The sequence below is a fragment of the Leopardus geoffroyi genome, chromosome D2 (assembly GCF_018350155.1).
Source record: "Leopardus geoffroyi isolate Oge1 chromosome D2, O.geoffroyi_Oge1_pat1.0, whole genome shotgun sequence".
Classification (NCBI taxonomy): domain Eukaryota; kingdom Metazoa; phylum Chordata; class Mammalia; order Carnivora; family Felidae; genus Leopardus; species Leopardus geoffroyi.
Window position 1 is genome coordinate 13,580,513 of NC_059334.1, and position 13,168 is coordinate 13,593,680.

Below are 13,168 nucleotides of genomic sequence, written 5' to 3' on the forward strand. Positions count from 1 at the left end.
TCCCTCTCTCTCTGCCCCTCCCCTGCTCATGCTCTGCCTCTCTCTGTCTCAAAAATAAAAACATTAAAAAAATTTTTTTTTTAAATAATTAACTGAAGATAACTATATATGGAAAGTATGGCAGGAGATAGGAGTATTAATACAATACCCATGGCTCATTGCAGGCTAAACTTCCTAAGCGAGCACATCTCTTAATTATATACTATCAGAAAACATGGTTTTGAGACTTTGGAGGCTTGGGAAGGAAGAAAAAGAGCTGTTGGTTTTCTATTGAGTTTCCATTTGTTTTTAGTCATATGTGCAGTGCTTTGATAATTAAAACAGTTCAGTTGTACAGAAACACATTGAAACGTTTAAATGTTTTTAACTACTTTAATTGTGTCTGTTCTTTTTTACTTGTAGCAAACTTAGCTAAAGAACATAGGTAGTGTTGTAGTCACAATTATAAATTCAGGAGCCAAATGACTTAGGTTTCTGTTTCTTCTCTACTTTTACTAGCTCTTTGGAGTGGTTTAACCTCTCTAAATCCTAGTCTCCTAAACTATAAAATGGGGTTAATAATAATATACCCCTCATAGGGTTTTTGTGAGACTGAGTCAGACAGTCTGTGCAAAGCGTACCAAAGTATCTGGCATGTAGCAGTTTCTCAGTAAATGTTTTATTAAAATCACGATAAAGGCAATTACTTTTTATACTTAGTTGAATCCATTTACTAAATGGATTACTTTCAAGAAATAAATTCTGTAAATATTTTAATGTAATGTATCAGTTACTTAAGTTAATTGGGTCTACTCTTCAAAACATTGTAGAAAACAGGGCACCTGGGTGGCTCAGTCAAACATTCAACTCTTGATTTTGGCTTAGGTCCTGATCTCAGGGTCATAGGATCGAGCCCCGCCTTGGGCTCTGTGCTGGGCGTGGAGCCTGCTTGAGATTCTCTTTCCCTCTGCCCCTCTCCCCCGCTCATGCTCCCTCTCTCTTTTATAAAAAAAAAAAAAAGACAAAAAACAATTTGGAAATTCATTGTTCACAAATCTTTGCCTAATCATTGCTACATTGAAAATGAAGCTTACGGGGCGCCTGGGTGGCGCAGTCGGTTAAGTGTCCGACTTCAGCCAGGTCACGATCTCGCGGTCCGTGAGTTCGAGCCCCGCGTCAGGCTCTGGGCTGATGGCTCAGAGCCTGGAGCCTGTTTCCGATTCTGTGTCTCCCTCTCTCTCTGCCCCTCCCCCGTTCATGCTCTGTCTCTCTCTGTCCCAAAAATAAATAAACGTTGAAAAAAAAAAAATTAAAAAAAAAAAAGAAAATGAAGCTTACAATTTCATATACAGACTTTGAAGTTAGAATAACCCGGGATTACATCCTGACTGCAGTTATTTTCTACTCATAAATTTGGAGGAGTTTCTTTTTCATAATCCGCTTTATTGAGGTATAACCTACAAACAATAAAATTCACAACTTTTACGCTTACCATTTGATGTGTTTTGGCAAAAATATATGGTGGTGTAACTACAACCACGGTCACAGTACACAACATTACCATCATGGGACACCTGGGTGCCTCAGTCAGTTAAGCATCAGACTCTTGATCTCAGCTAACGTCTCGATCTCCGGGTCATGAGTTCCAACTCATGCTGGGCATGAAGCCTACCTTAAAAAAAATTACCATCGTTGTGTGAGTCTCTTAAATCTCCAAAGCTTAGTTTCGTCACCTGCAAAATAACGATGAAACCTAGCAATCCAAGAGGACTGTAAACATAGGGACTAATATATAGAGAGAGGGCCATGCACAGGGAAGGCACTGCTGGTGTCCTTATACTCACCGGTGTTTCTTCTTTTCTAGCTTCTGAAAGTTCTGCTGAAGACAGTGAGCAGGAGGATGAGACAGGTGCTCAAGACAGAGATCACAGTGGCAAAGAGGAATCGAAGATCGATCATTTGGCCCATACCAGAAACGATCTTATTGCAAAAGAGGAACAGAACAGTTCATCTTTGCTAGAAGACAACAAAGTCCATGCAGATTCGGTGATCTCCAAAGCAGTGTCAAAATCTCCAGAAAGATTAAGAAAAGATTTGGAAGGATTATCTGAAGATACGGATTATGAAGAAGACGATGAAATCACAAAAAAGAGAAAAGATGGTAAGAAGGACAGCGCAGAGAAGTCTTCAAAGCCTCAAGTCAAACGTGGTAAAAGAAGGTATTGCACTACAGAGGAGTGTTTGAAAACTGGATCGCCTGGCAAAAAGGAAGAGAAGGCCAAGAGCAAAGAATCACTTTGCATAGAGAACAGCAGCAACAGCTCTTCGGATGAAGAGGAGGACGAAAAATCAAAAACAAAGATGACGCCAACGAAGAAATACAACGGTTTGGAGGAAAAGCGAAAATCTCTACGGACAACCGGTTTCTATTCAGGATTTTCAGAAGTGGCAGAAAAAAGGATAAAACTTTTAAATAACTCTGATGAGAGACTTCAGAACAGCAGAGCTAAAGATCGGAAAGACGTGTGGTCGAGCATTCAGGGACAGTGGCCGAAGAAGACTCTGAAGGAGCTCTTTTCAGACTCGGACACTGAGGCGGCAGCCTCCCCGCCCCATCCCGCCCCCGAGGAGGCGTCCGCAGAGGGCTCGTTGCAGCCGGTGGCCGAGGAGGAGGGCTGCCCACCCAGCGCCGAGCTGGAAACACCGCCGCCGGCCGGCGCCGACAGTAAGCCCGCCGAGGAGAAGCCGGCGGAGGTCACTGACAAAAAAGCGGAATTTCCCAGCAGCGGCAGCAACTCCGTGCTCAACACCCCCCCTACCACCCCCGAGTCGCCTTCCTCGGTCACTGTAACGGAAGCCAGTCGGCAGCAGTCTTCGGTGACCGTGTCGGAGCCGCTGGCCCCGAACCAAGAAGAGGTTCGCAGTATCAAGAGTGAGACCGATAGCACAATTGAGGTGGACAGTGTCGCGGGGGAGCTGCAGGACCTCCAGTCGGAAGGGACCAGCTCGCCGGCAGGCTTTGACGCCAGCGTGAGCTCCAGCGGCAGCAATCAGCCGGAACCAGAGCACCCCGACAGAGGTGAGGGCCGAGCCGTGTCCGTTGGCGTAGTGTAGAACCTTCTGACGTTTCCAAGGGCTTCACGGTAGCGCTCGTTAGAGCACGAGGCGCAGAAGTGAAGTCCTTGAGTGAACGCGGTAAAAATGGAAATTGGAAGGGTGCTTTGAGTAACGGATAGCGAATGCGCTGAAAAGCTTGGGGGGGACTTTCCGTCCCGTGCGTGAGCTGTCCGTGACATCCCCAGGGGACCAGAGCACGTGCTGGGCACGCACCCAGGCCCAAATCCACACCTTTTTGAAGATTCCTTATACGCTGGTTGACTATGTGGCATGAGCAGCTTCAATATGTATCTGTAACGTTGTTTTCGCAATTGTAACCGATGTGCGTTTTCTCACAAACATTTTGATTTGTTGACAGACCCCTCCACCCTTAACCAAATACTGTATGTAGGGGTTTGGAGCAACCAACTGTCCAGGCACTGCTTTCCTCAGACAACCGTGTCAAACTGATTTTCAAGCCTGACTAACTTGTGTGAGTTTGTAAAGGAATTTGATGCTTTCTTAGATGCATAGCTTCCAAATCGAAGGAGCAATGTGTATGTTACCCTCCAGTAATACTTTTTTGATTTTCCGTGAAGTTGTTAAAAGTGGAAACCCAAATTAGTACTTTGAAAAGTATTGGTGCCCTTGGATTTTGCCATAGCTATTCTTGTGTCTTCATTCTTCTTACAGATCACTTCATTCAGGTGTCTTTAGATGAATAGAATATACGCCGACAGTTGGCTTTGAAACCTACTTTTTCACTGTAAAGATAGGACGTGTACTTTATGTAACATACCGGTTTTTATTATGCCAGTTTGAGATTTTTAGCTAAGCTTAAAGAGATGTGATACAGATCAGGTGAGTTAATTCCTAATTTTCTCACACAAATTTTTTTTTCCTTTTTCTCTTTTTCCAGCTTTAGTTAGATACACTTGATGGAACATTGTCACACAAATCTTGACTTAAAACATTTCTTTTTAAAAAATAAATATTGGGGCACCTGGGTGGCTCAGTCGGTTAAGCGTCCGACTTCAGCTCAGGTCACGATCTCGCAGTCTGTGAGTTCGAGCCCCGCGTCGGGCTCTGGGCTGATGGCTCAGAGCCTGGAGCCTGCTTCTGATTCTGTGTCTCCCTGTCTCTCTGACCCTCCCCCGTTCATGCTCTGTCTCTCTTTGTCTCAAAAAAAATAAATAAACTTAAAAAAAATAATAAAATAAAAATAAAAAATAAATATTAAGTAAAAGATATAATTGCAGTTCAATTGGGATCTTCTTTGGTTTTTCACATTCACACATACAGCTACAGTATATGTGCCATAAAAAAGAGATACAGTAGCTTCTGATAGAAGCAGGTTAGCATTGCCCTTTTGAATCTTAATCTTGACTAGGTTGAAAAGAATGCAACTTAAGAAATACTCCTGGGGCGCCTGGGTGGCTCAGTCGGTTAAGCGTCCAACTCTTAGTCTTGGCTCAGGTCACGATCTCATGGTTCAGTGAGTCATGGGATATTCTCTCTCTCTCTCTTTCTCTTTCTCTCTCTCTCTCAAAATAAATTGAAAACAAAAAGAAACTTTAGAAGTACTCCCAAATTTAGGGTAACAGAGACCATCTGCTATACCAGAGCAAAGAGAGAATTGATCTCTCTTTAGAAATAAATTCTTGGGGCGCCTGGGTGGCTCAGTCGGTTGAGCTTCCAACTTCGGCTCAGGTCATAATCTCGCAGTTCGTGGGTTCGAGCCCCGTGTCAGGCTCTGTGCTGACAGCTCAGAGCCTGGAGACTGCTTCAGATTCTGTGTCTCCCTCTCTCTGTGCTCCTCTCCCGCTCATGCTCGCTCTGTCTCTGTCTATGTCTATGTCTCTCAAAAACGAATAAACGTTAAAAAAAAAATTTTTTTTTTAAAAAGAAAGAAATTCTTAAGCGTTTATTTCATATGGCCTTATTTTAAGAAATTTGTCTACCGATACCAGAGAATTCACATTGTGTCAGAAGTAAAAATGTAAATTTTACAATTTAGATTTAGGATTTCCCTCCAGTTGGCTTACATTTACTTACTTACATCCAGTGGCTTCCATTATCTTTATTTCTTGCAGCTGAAAGCTTCAGAATTAAAACTCTTTTAGGGAGAAACCTGACAATTATATTTGATTCTGTGCTTCAATATAGTCATTATCTTCATCACCTTCTTTGTGTTTTATTTAAGTTGTTATATTAAAATAGCTTTAGAAGAAGTTATTGCTAAGATGTAATTAAAAAACAGTCTAGAAGTTGCAAACAAAACAGTTAATGGCCTATTCCGTTTTTGACCAAGGAAGCCATGTCTTATATACTCGACTGATATTATCGTTCCTAACAGGACTAAGAAATATTTTTTGTAGCAAACATGACATAATTTTTATCACATCTGTATCATGTCATTGTAGTATTTTAATACTATAGTAGTATACAGTATAGTATTTCATTGTACTGAATAGAAACAGGACTTTATTAATCTCCGGAAAAGATAGTCTGGTAGACGATATATATATAATTAGAAATACATAGAAACACAGTAGATGCTGTGGACCAAGTTAATAGTATAGAGAAAAATGTACTGAAACTATAGTTTGGAGTAGTTGTCAAGCCATGAAGCCTGGCCGGTCATGGAAAGTCTTAGTGAAGATGTAGGATGTGGGCTAGTCCTTGAAGAAAAGGAAGACATTTATGAAGTTTCAGGATAATTTCCTACCAAGAAGGTGAAACGTTTCATAGGATTATTATGCTGGATTTATAAATGGTATATGTGTTAACCAGTGCCCTGGCAGTGAAGTTACTGTTAAAATAAATAAATTGGTAAAACAGCTAAGTGTGAATTACTACTAAAATTTATCCCATTAATATGATGGTATTTTAAAGTTGTTAATATCATTGTAAGCTATATCATTAATGTTTTCATCTGTAATCAAATCTTAATATTTTGGTTCTATTGAATTTTTGCAAATTTCAGTTTTTATTTTCATCATTTACCTATTTTTGGAGTTACTAGACTCATAAACTCCCAGTTCTATATTGAGAACTATTTTTAGTTTGTATCTGATTTTTCTAAGAAGGATGTGCATACTTTATTTGCTTTTTTATAACTCTTTTATTATGTGTAATAATTCAATTAATGGCAATTTATTCTAAAAATTATAGTAATTCTATGATAATTTGTAAAGCTCATAAAGAACATGCATAGTTTGAGAATTGTTCTATGCTTCTAAAATGTGAGATTAAGTTATACCTAGGAAAGCTTGATTTTATTTTGTGTTACTTAATCATTTCTTTTCCATCGTAGCCTGTACAGGTCAGAAAAGAGGGAAAGAATCTCAGGGAGGAGGAAGTTCATCAAAAAAGCAGAAGCGAAGCCATAAAGCAGCAGTGGTAAACAACAAAAAAAAGGGAAAAGGCAGTAAGTGTGAAACCTCTAATTATTTATGTATAAAAATAATGGCGGATATGTTTCCCCTCCCCCCATTAAGAAAGGGGTATTCAGGATATGGGATAGTTAAATATTTTGATTTTTGTCTCTACCGTCAAAAAAATCACACAGAAGTCTTCTGATCCTAGGTAAATTCTAGGATTAAGCAGTCTGGTGTTATTCAGCAGTGGTATTGATTGCTGATGAATGACCAGGTAATCCTTTTTAAAATAATAGCCAGTGTAATGTAAACTCAACATCTTTGTTAGTTTTATGTCCCACAGTTTTTCCAATTGCCATTGTATGTATCACATATAATTGAAAATGCTTCAATTATATATTATTTTTATTACAGTGAAATTGATTGCTTTGTAATTCTTCAAGGCAAAATCAGACTGGAAGAGAACAATCAAGGTAGCTTTAGAGCTGTACCTCCAACAAGTCCAGTCTATTACTTTTGTCGTTCGTACCCCAAACTCTGTGTCCCAAGAGCAGCTAGAAGCAGTACTAAAGATTTAACATTAGTAATGGCTCTGTTTGTTGACCAGCAGGAATTTATATACTGTATTTCTCCTGAGAGCTGCACATTTAATCTCTCTTTTGTAGACAAAGTGAGAAGCAGAAAATATGTAAAGAATTTTTTTTCAGGTGCCCCACACTGACCTCCTGCTGCTCTTCCAGGAGACTCCTGCCACCTCCACTGCCTGACCTTTGCTATCGGCCGGCTTGGCTGCACTTCAGTGCAGAAAAGGGTTATGCGGCCAGCTCCCCGAGGTTCTGCTGAGCCCATATGACTTCCAGGCGGTGAATATGGCGTCCCTCGGGGCCCCGGGCGGCTGTGCTCAGCAAGGCCGTGAAAGCCGGGCTGAGGCAGACCACTGCATCAGAGCGGGGCCAAGCCTTGGGTGGCTTAGCTAGCAGTTGCCAGGGCTTCCAGAGCAGCAGTGGGGGGATTTGGGGGGGATCCTTTCGAGATGTGTGTAAAGGAGTGGTGGAGTTTCTTCATTCTCAAAACACCACAGTGGGAGGAGTTGCTGTCTACCTTTCCTGTCTAGAATACTTGTCAGGCTTTGAGAGCCCGACTATGCCTTTTTTGGGGTAGCTGTCAGTAGATAAAGAATCAATAAATACATGCCAAATTGATCACCAATTATTTGGAATAACCAACAGGATATTTAAAGTGTTACTACACAGTGATGTTTTTGTCTTCAAGACTTTACCATTTAATGACAGGTCCTAGGAGGGCTCCTCTTCAACGAGTCAGTTAATGTATTCCTATAATTAAGCGGTATAGTGGGTATATTTAATTGTATTCAAACACTGTTCTGTAGCAGTAACAGTTAATTATATTCTCCCATTTTAATTATTGGGCTTAAGGCTTGATAAATCAGAATGAGGAAGCCATTCTCTGAGAAAAATTTAGTAAAGTTGAACTAACTCATGGAATCTAAGATAATACTTTGTATCCAGAAAGGTAATCCATGGAAATATCAATCCCATCATCTACTCATTCACATGGTTAAACAGTCAAGGTTAAGCCTTTCTGTTCCAGTACTGAGGCTTTAATCAGCAAAGGCAGTTGTAACATAATTATTTTGCAGATTTGTGAAATCTTCATAGTGAATATATTTACCAGAGTATAACTGATGGTTTATTTTAGTCCACAAGCTACGACGTAGGAGTTACTTAAGGAAAAAAAATCATTGTACACATCAAAGTTTAGAGTTCATTCCCAAAGAAGTTTTTTTAAGGAATTTCATGATTATCTTTCATTGTTTGCTTGTGGCCAGAGGAGTAGAAAAAGTGTTACATGTACCTGTTCTGTATACAACCCAAAATGTGAAAATTAAGTTGCTACAATGAGTCACTTAAAAAGATGCTGTATTCTATTTTATATATAGTAATCTAATAGAATAAAAAGCCATTCAAATCTATAATTATGATACATTTGATAGTCTACCAGGTATAACGGAAGATTAGTTTGAATGTTTTTTAAAAAAAATTATTATTGGCAATTCAGGTAAGAAGCATTTTTTGGTTTTGGTTTTGTTTTCCTAAACTGAGATGCTACTGTATTTATACATGACAATTTTCCAGGTTTCTAGGCAGGGTCTATAAAGCAAGGTATTTATTTGAGTAATAAATTCATGCAGTTAATTTTTAAATTAATTTTTCACTAAAGTCTGTGACAATTTTTTTGTTACTTTTCTGTTTACTCACGCTTTTCTTTCTACTTTTATTTCAGCAAACAGTAGTGATAGTGAAGAACTTTCTGCTGGGGAAAGTGTAACGAAGACTCAGTCAGTCAAATCAGTTTCTACTGGAATGAAGTCTCACAGTACCAAATCTCCGGCCAGGACACAGTCCCCTGGAAAATGTGGAAAGAATGGTGACAAGGATCCTGATCTCAAGGAACCCAGTAATCGACTACCCAAAGTTTACAAATGGAGTTTTCAGATGTGTAAGTGACACCTAGTAAGAGGAAGAAGCTTCAGCCTAGTAATTTTGAGGCTAATCCCTCTGAAAAAGAGGCTGTAACCAAACTTGAGACATCATGACCAGTTGTAGTGTCGAGAGCATATTTGGATCTTGATTTGAATAAACAAATTGCTAAGAGAAAAATTTTAAGGCAATTCAGGCAGATACCAACATTGAGTAGATATTTATGATATGATATTAGAAATTTGCTTTAAAACAACCTAGTCTTGGGGGTGGGAGTAGATGGGGTATAAATAAGACAAGATTTGCCATAATTGCTAATCACTGAAGCTGGGTGGTGGTATATGGGACTCTATTATTCTATATTCTCTATACTTTTGTTTATATGAGAAATCTCCGTAATAAACACTTTTCGAAAAAGATTATCCCAGCGTTTCTCACACACAGAGATATTCTTAGGAAATTGAAAACTGGTCTTTAGAGCTTTTAAAAATTTTCCTACAACTTAAAAGTTATATATACTCAAAAAAAAAAAAAACAAAAACAACCACACATTACACATACTCATAAAAATCTAAAGAAAGAACAAAAAGAGGCCAAAAGAGAAAAATTTATCCACAGTCCTGACATTCAAAAATATATTCAATTTTAACATTTTGGTGTCTTTCCAAGTATAAGTTTTAGTGATACATTGTGGTGATACTGTATATGAATGAGGAATTTTTAGCATGCATGTTTAGGTTATAAGGTTTTTAATTCTACACATGCATACATTCAACAGATACCATGCATGTATTATGTACCAGGCATATATAGGCATACCTTTTTTAAAAAGATTATTTTATGTATGTATGTATGTACGTACGTATGTGTGTATTTATTTATTTAATGTTTATTTTTGAGAGAGAAACAGAGTACAAGCAGGGGAGGGGCAGAGAGAGAGGGAGACACAGACTCCTAAGTGGGCTCCAGACTCTGAGCTGTTAGCACAGAGCCCAGCGTGGGGCTTGAACCCACAAACTGAGATCATGACCTGAGCCAAAGTTGGACACTTAACCGACTGAGCCACCCCGGCGCCCCTATTTTATTTATTTATTTACATTTTTGAGAGAGGGAGAGAGACAGAATGCATGTAGGGGAGAGGGAGGGAGGGAGGGAAGAGAAAGAGAGAGAGAATGAGAGAGAATGAATGAATATCTTAAGCAGGTTCCACACTCAGCATGGACCCTGACTTGGGGCTGATCCATGACTCTGGGATCATAACCTGAGCTGAAATCAAGAGTCAGAGGCTTAACCCACTGAACCGCCCTGACACCCCTAAAGATTTTATTTTTAAGGAATCTCTAAACCCAGTGTGGGGCTAGAGCCTACAACCATGAGATCAAGACTCACGTGCTCCACTAACTGAGCCAGCCAGGCGCCCTTATGTAGGCATAGTTTCTCATGTTCTAGCTAGAAAAAAAAATCTCAGGGAAACAAATGTTCACAAGCCTTGGTTTTAGTTTATCTGTCTTGACATTTTTCTACAACCATACTACATGCTTTCTTTTATACGGTAAAATTTTGATTAAAAATACATACTGATGAAAGTTTTAAATTCGCAGCGGACTTGGAAAACATGACAAGTGCTGAACGCATCACAATTCTTCAAGAGAAACTTCAGGAAATCAGAAAACATTATCTGTCATTAAAATCTGAAGTAGCTTCCATTGATCGGAGGAGAAAGCGTTTAAAGAAGAAAGAGAGAGAAAGTAAGTGTTAACCTTCCTTTACTTAAACCAGCAGTTTACGACCCTACAGTTAGATTCATGTGAGTTTATGTCTGGGTCTTCGGGCAAGTTCTTTAATCGCTCTGCTTTATTTTCCTCATCTATAAAATGGGGAAGAATTTAAGGAAAAAATGATCTCAAGTCACAAGTCACAATGTTCACTTTCATGGAGTTTATAGATAGTCTGCTTTAAAAAACAAAACAAAACAAATAAGATTTCAGATAGTGAACAGCACTGTGAAGAGAGTAATGTTAAGGCAGAGATTGGATGGGTTGGGTTAGGTTACAAATGATCAGGACATGTTCATTGAGACCTGAATGACCAGAGGAAGCGAGAGAAGTTAAATCTGGGGGAAAAGAGTTCTCTTAGTCTGCCAGGGCTGCCATAACGAAGTACCACGACTGGGGTCTTAAACAACAGGAAACGTATTGCTTATCTCCAAATACTGTCACGTTGGAAGTTAGGGCTTCAACATAGAAATTTGGGGAGACACGGTGCTCAGTCCATAAAAGAGTCCTGGGCAGAGAAAACAGTATTGGAACTTTTGACATTTTGGGGCCGGGTAAGTCTTTGCTGACGGGATGGGGGGGCGGGGCAGGGCAGGGGGGGCGGGGAGAGGTCTGTGCACCGCAAGATGCTTAGCAGCATCGCTGGCCTCTACACACTGGATGCCAGCAGCAACCTACAGTTGTGACAACCAAAAATGTCTCGAGACATTTTTCAGGTATCCTCTAGGGGGCAAAATCACCCCAGGGTGAGAACATCTGCTATGAGGGAATACATTTGGTGCCTTTCGGAAGCAGGAAGAAAATCATTGTGGTGAAAGCAGTGGAAACATCAGCTAGGTAGGCAGAGGCCGACTCCTGTGGGGCCTTATAGGCAAGGATGAGGGGTGGAGATTTTATTCTAAGTGAGAGAGCTGTTTCAAAGTTTTAAACAGGGAAATGACATGGTCTATTCATAGTACTTAAAGATCACCTGCTGTGTAGAAAGCAGACTCTAGAGGGTCAGGGGTAGAAGGAAGCAGTGTCTGTCGATTAGGAAGCCCATCGCAGTGGCTTTGGGGAGCGGGCGACAGTGCCTTGACTGGGGTACTTGCAGGGAAGATGGAGAGCAGTCCGTGTTCATAGCGCTTGCTGATGGATATGGTGTGGGTGGGGCAAAGAGGAATTGAGATGATTTGTAGGTTTCCAGCAGGAACAAATGGCTACTTGGTGCTGACTTTGGAAACCGAGGAGGACCTAGAAAAGGTAACATTGTGGGTTGAGGAACACAGGATCATACGTTTTGTTTTTACCATGTTACTTTTTGAAATGCCTAGTAGGCATCCAAGTGGGATGCCAGGTAGACAGTGGGGTACGTAAGCATGTAGCTCAGTGGGAAGGCAGGACTAGAGAGAAAATTTTTAAGTCATTGCCTGGCCATAATAACAGTAGTTAACTGTAAGTGGTTTGTTAAGCCCCAATACTTGAATAGATCACCTAGAAGACAAATGTGGGTACAAAACAAGGAGAGCTGGGGCAAGCCAGCTTTTACAAGTAGGGCTGAGAGGGAGAAGACTAGCAAGACGTGAGGAGTAGCCTTGAATGAAGAAAACCGATGAAGGTGGCCAAGAGTTGAGGAGGCCAGTGGTCATCTGTGCCAAATGCTGCTGAAAGGCCAGCAAAGCGGTCAGTGGCTGGGCCGTGCTGGAATCATCCGTGGCCTTTTTGAGAGCATGTACTGTGAGCTGTGGAGGTGCAGAAGCTGGTCTAAAGCTGATTCAGAAGAGAGGGGGAGGCAAGGAAGTAGAGATGGTGACTCTCTAGGAAAAATCTCACGTTTGCTATGAAGGGAACAGAGAAAGGGGACCCTAGGGGCGGGGGTGGGGGGACAAAGTCATTGCAAGCTTATGATTATGCCTCCCCGACCGTCCTCTGTTTCCACTGCTCCCATTCTCTGATGAAAGTCAAAGCACTTTGATTTTCATTTTCTTTTTCTTCAGAAGAATGTTCTTCGTTCCCTTTTCTGCTGTTGTGATAAGTCCTATACCTCTCCACCTTTGTCTAGGCTTTTTAATTTGTGGAGAGACTGAAAGTCTGGGTCATGGAGTGATTCGAAAAGAAATTAAATGTTAATATATAGAAAGTATATACAGAAGCATTCTGTCAAAGGAAGGGGATCAGGGTTTTATTTGATAGGTAACCATTTTTTTTAAGTTTATCTTGAGAGAGAATGCACACACAAGCAGGGGAGGGGCAGAGAGAGAGAGGGAAAGCAATTCCCATGTAGGCTCCACACTATCAGCACAGAGCCCAGTGCGGGGCTCAATCCTGCGAACCATGAGATCGATCCTGCGAACCATGAGATCATAACCTGAGCTGAAATCAAGAGTCCGATGCTTAATCGACTGAGCAGCCGCCTAGGCGCCCCTCCCCTGATACGTAACCATTTAAAAATAATTAA

At 40.7% G+C, this 13,168-nt stretch overlaps 1 protein-coding gene across 9 annotated transcripts in view; it reads left to right on the plus strand.

The window, feature by feature from the left end:
* Positions 1 to 13,168, plus strand: part of ARID4B (AT-rich interaction domain 4B) — a 156,840-nt gene that overhangs the window by 136,299 nt on the left and 7,373 nt on the right. For 7 of the 9 annotated variants that reach the window (XM_045437301.1, XM_045437307.1, XM_045437303.1 and 4 more), the window contains 4 exons: positions 1,844 to 3,058; positions 6,392 to 6,505; positions 8,760 to 8,975; positions 10,558 to 10,704. In XM_045437301.1, coding sequence (XP_045293257.1) covers positions 1,844 to 3,058; positions 6,392 to 6,505; positions 8,760 to 8,975; positions 10,558 to 10,704 — 1,692 coding nt within the window. Of the gene's footprint in view, positions 1 to 1,843; positions 3,059 to 3,454; positions 3,569 to 6,391; positions 6,506 to 7,162; positions 7,319 to 8,759; positions 8,976 to 10,557; positions 10,705 to 13,168 lie in introns of those variants that run through there. The other 2 variants (XR_006701384.1, XM_045437309.1) reach the window with 2 other exon arrangements.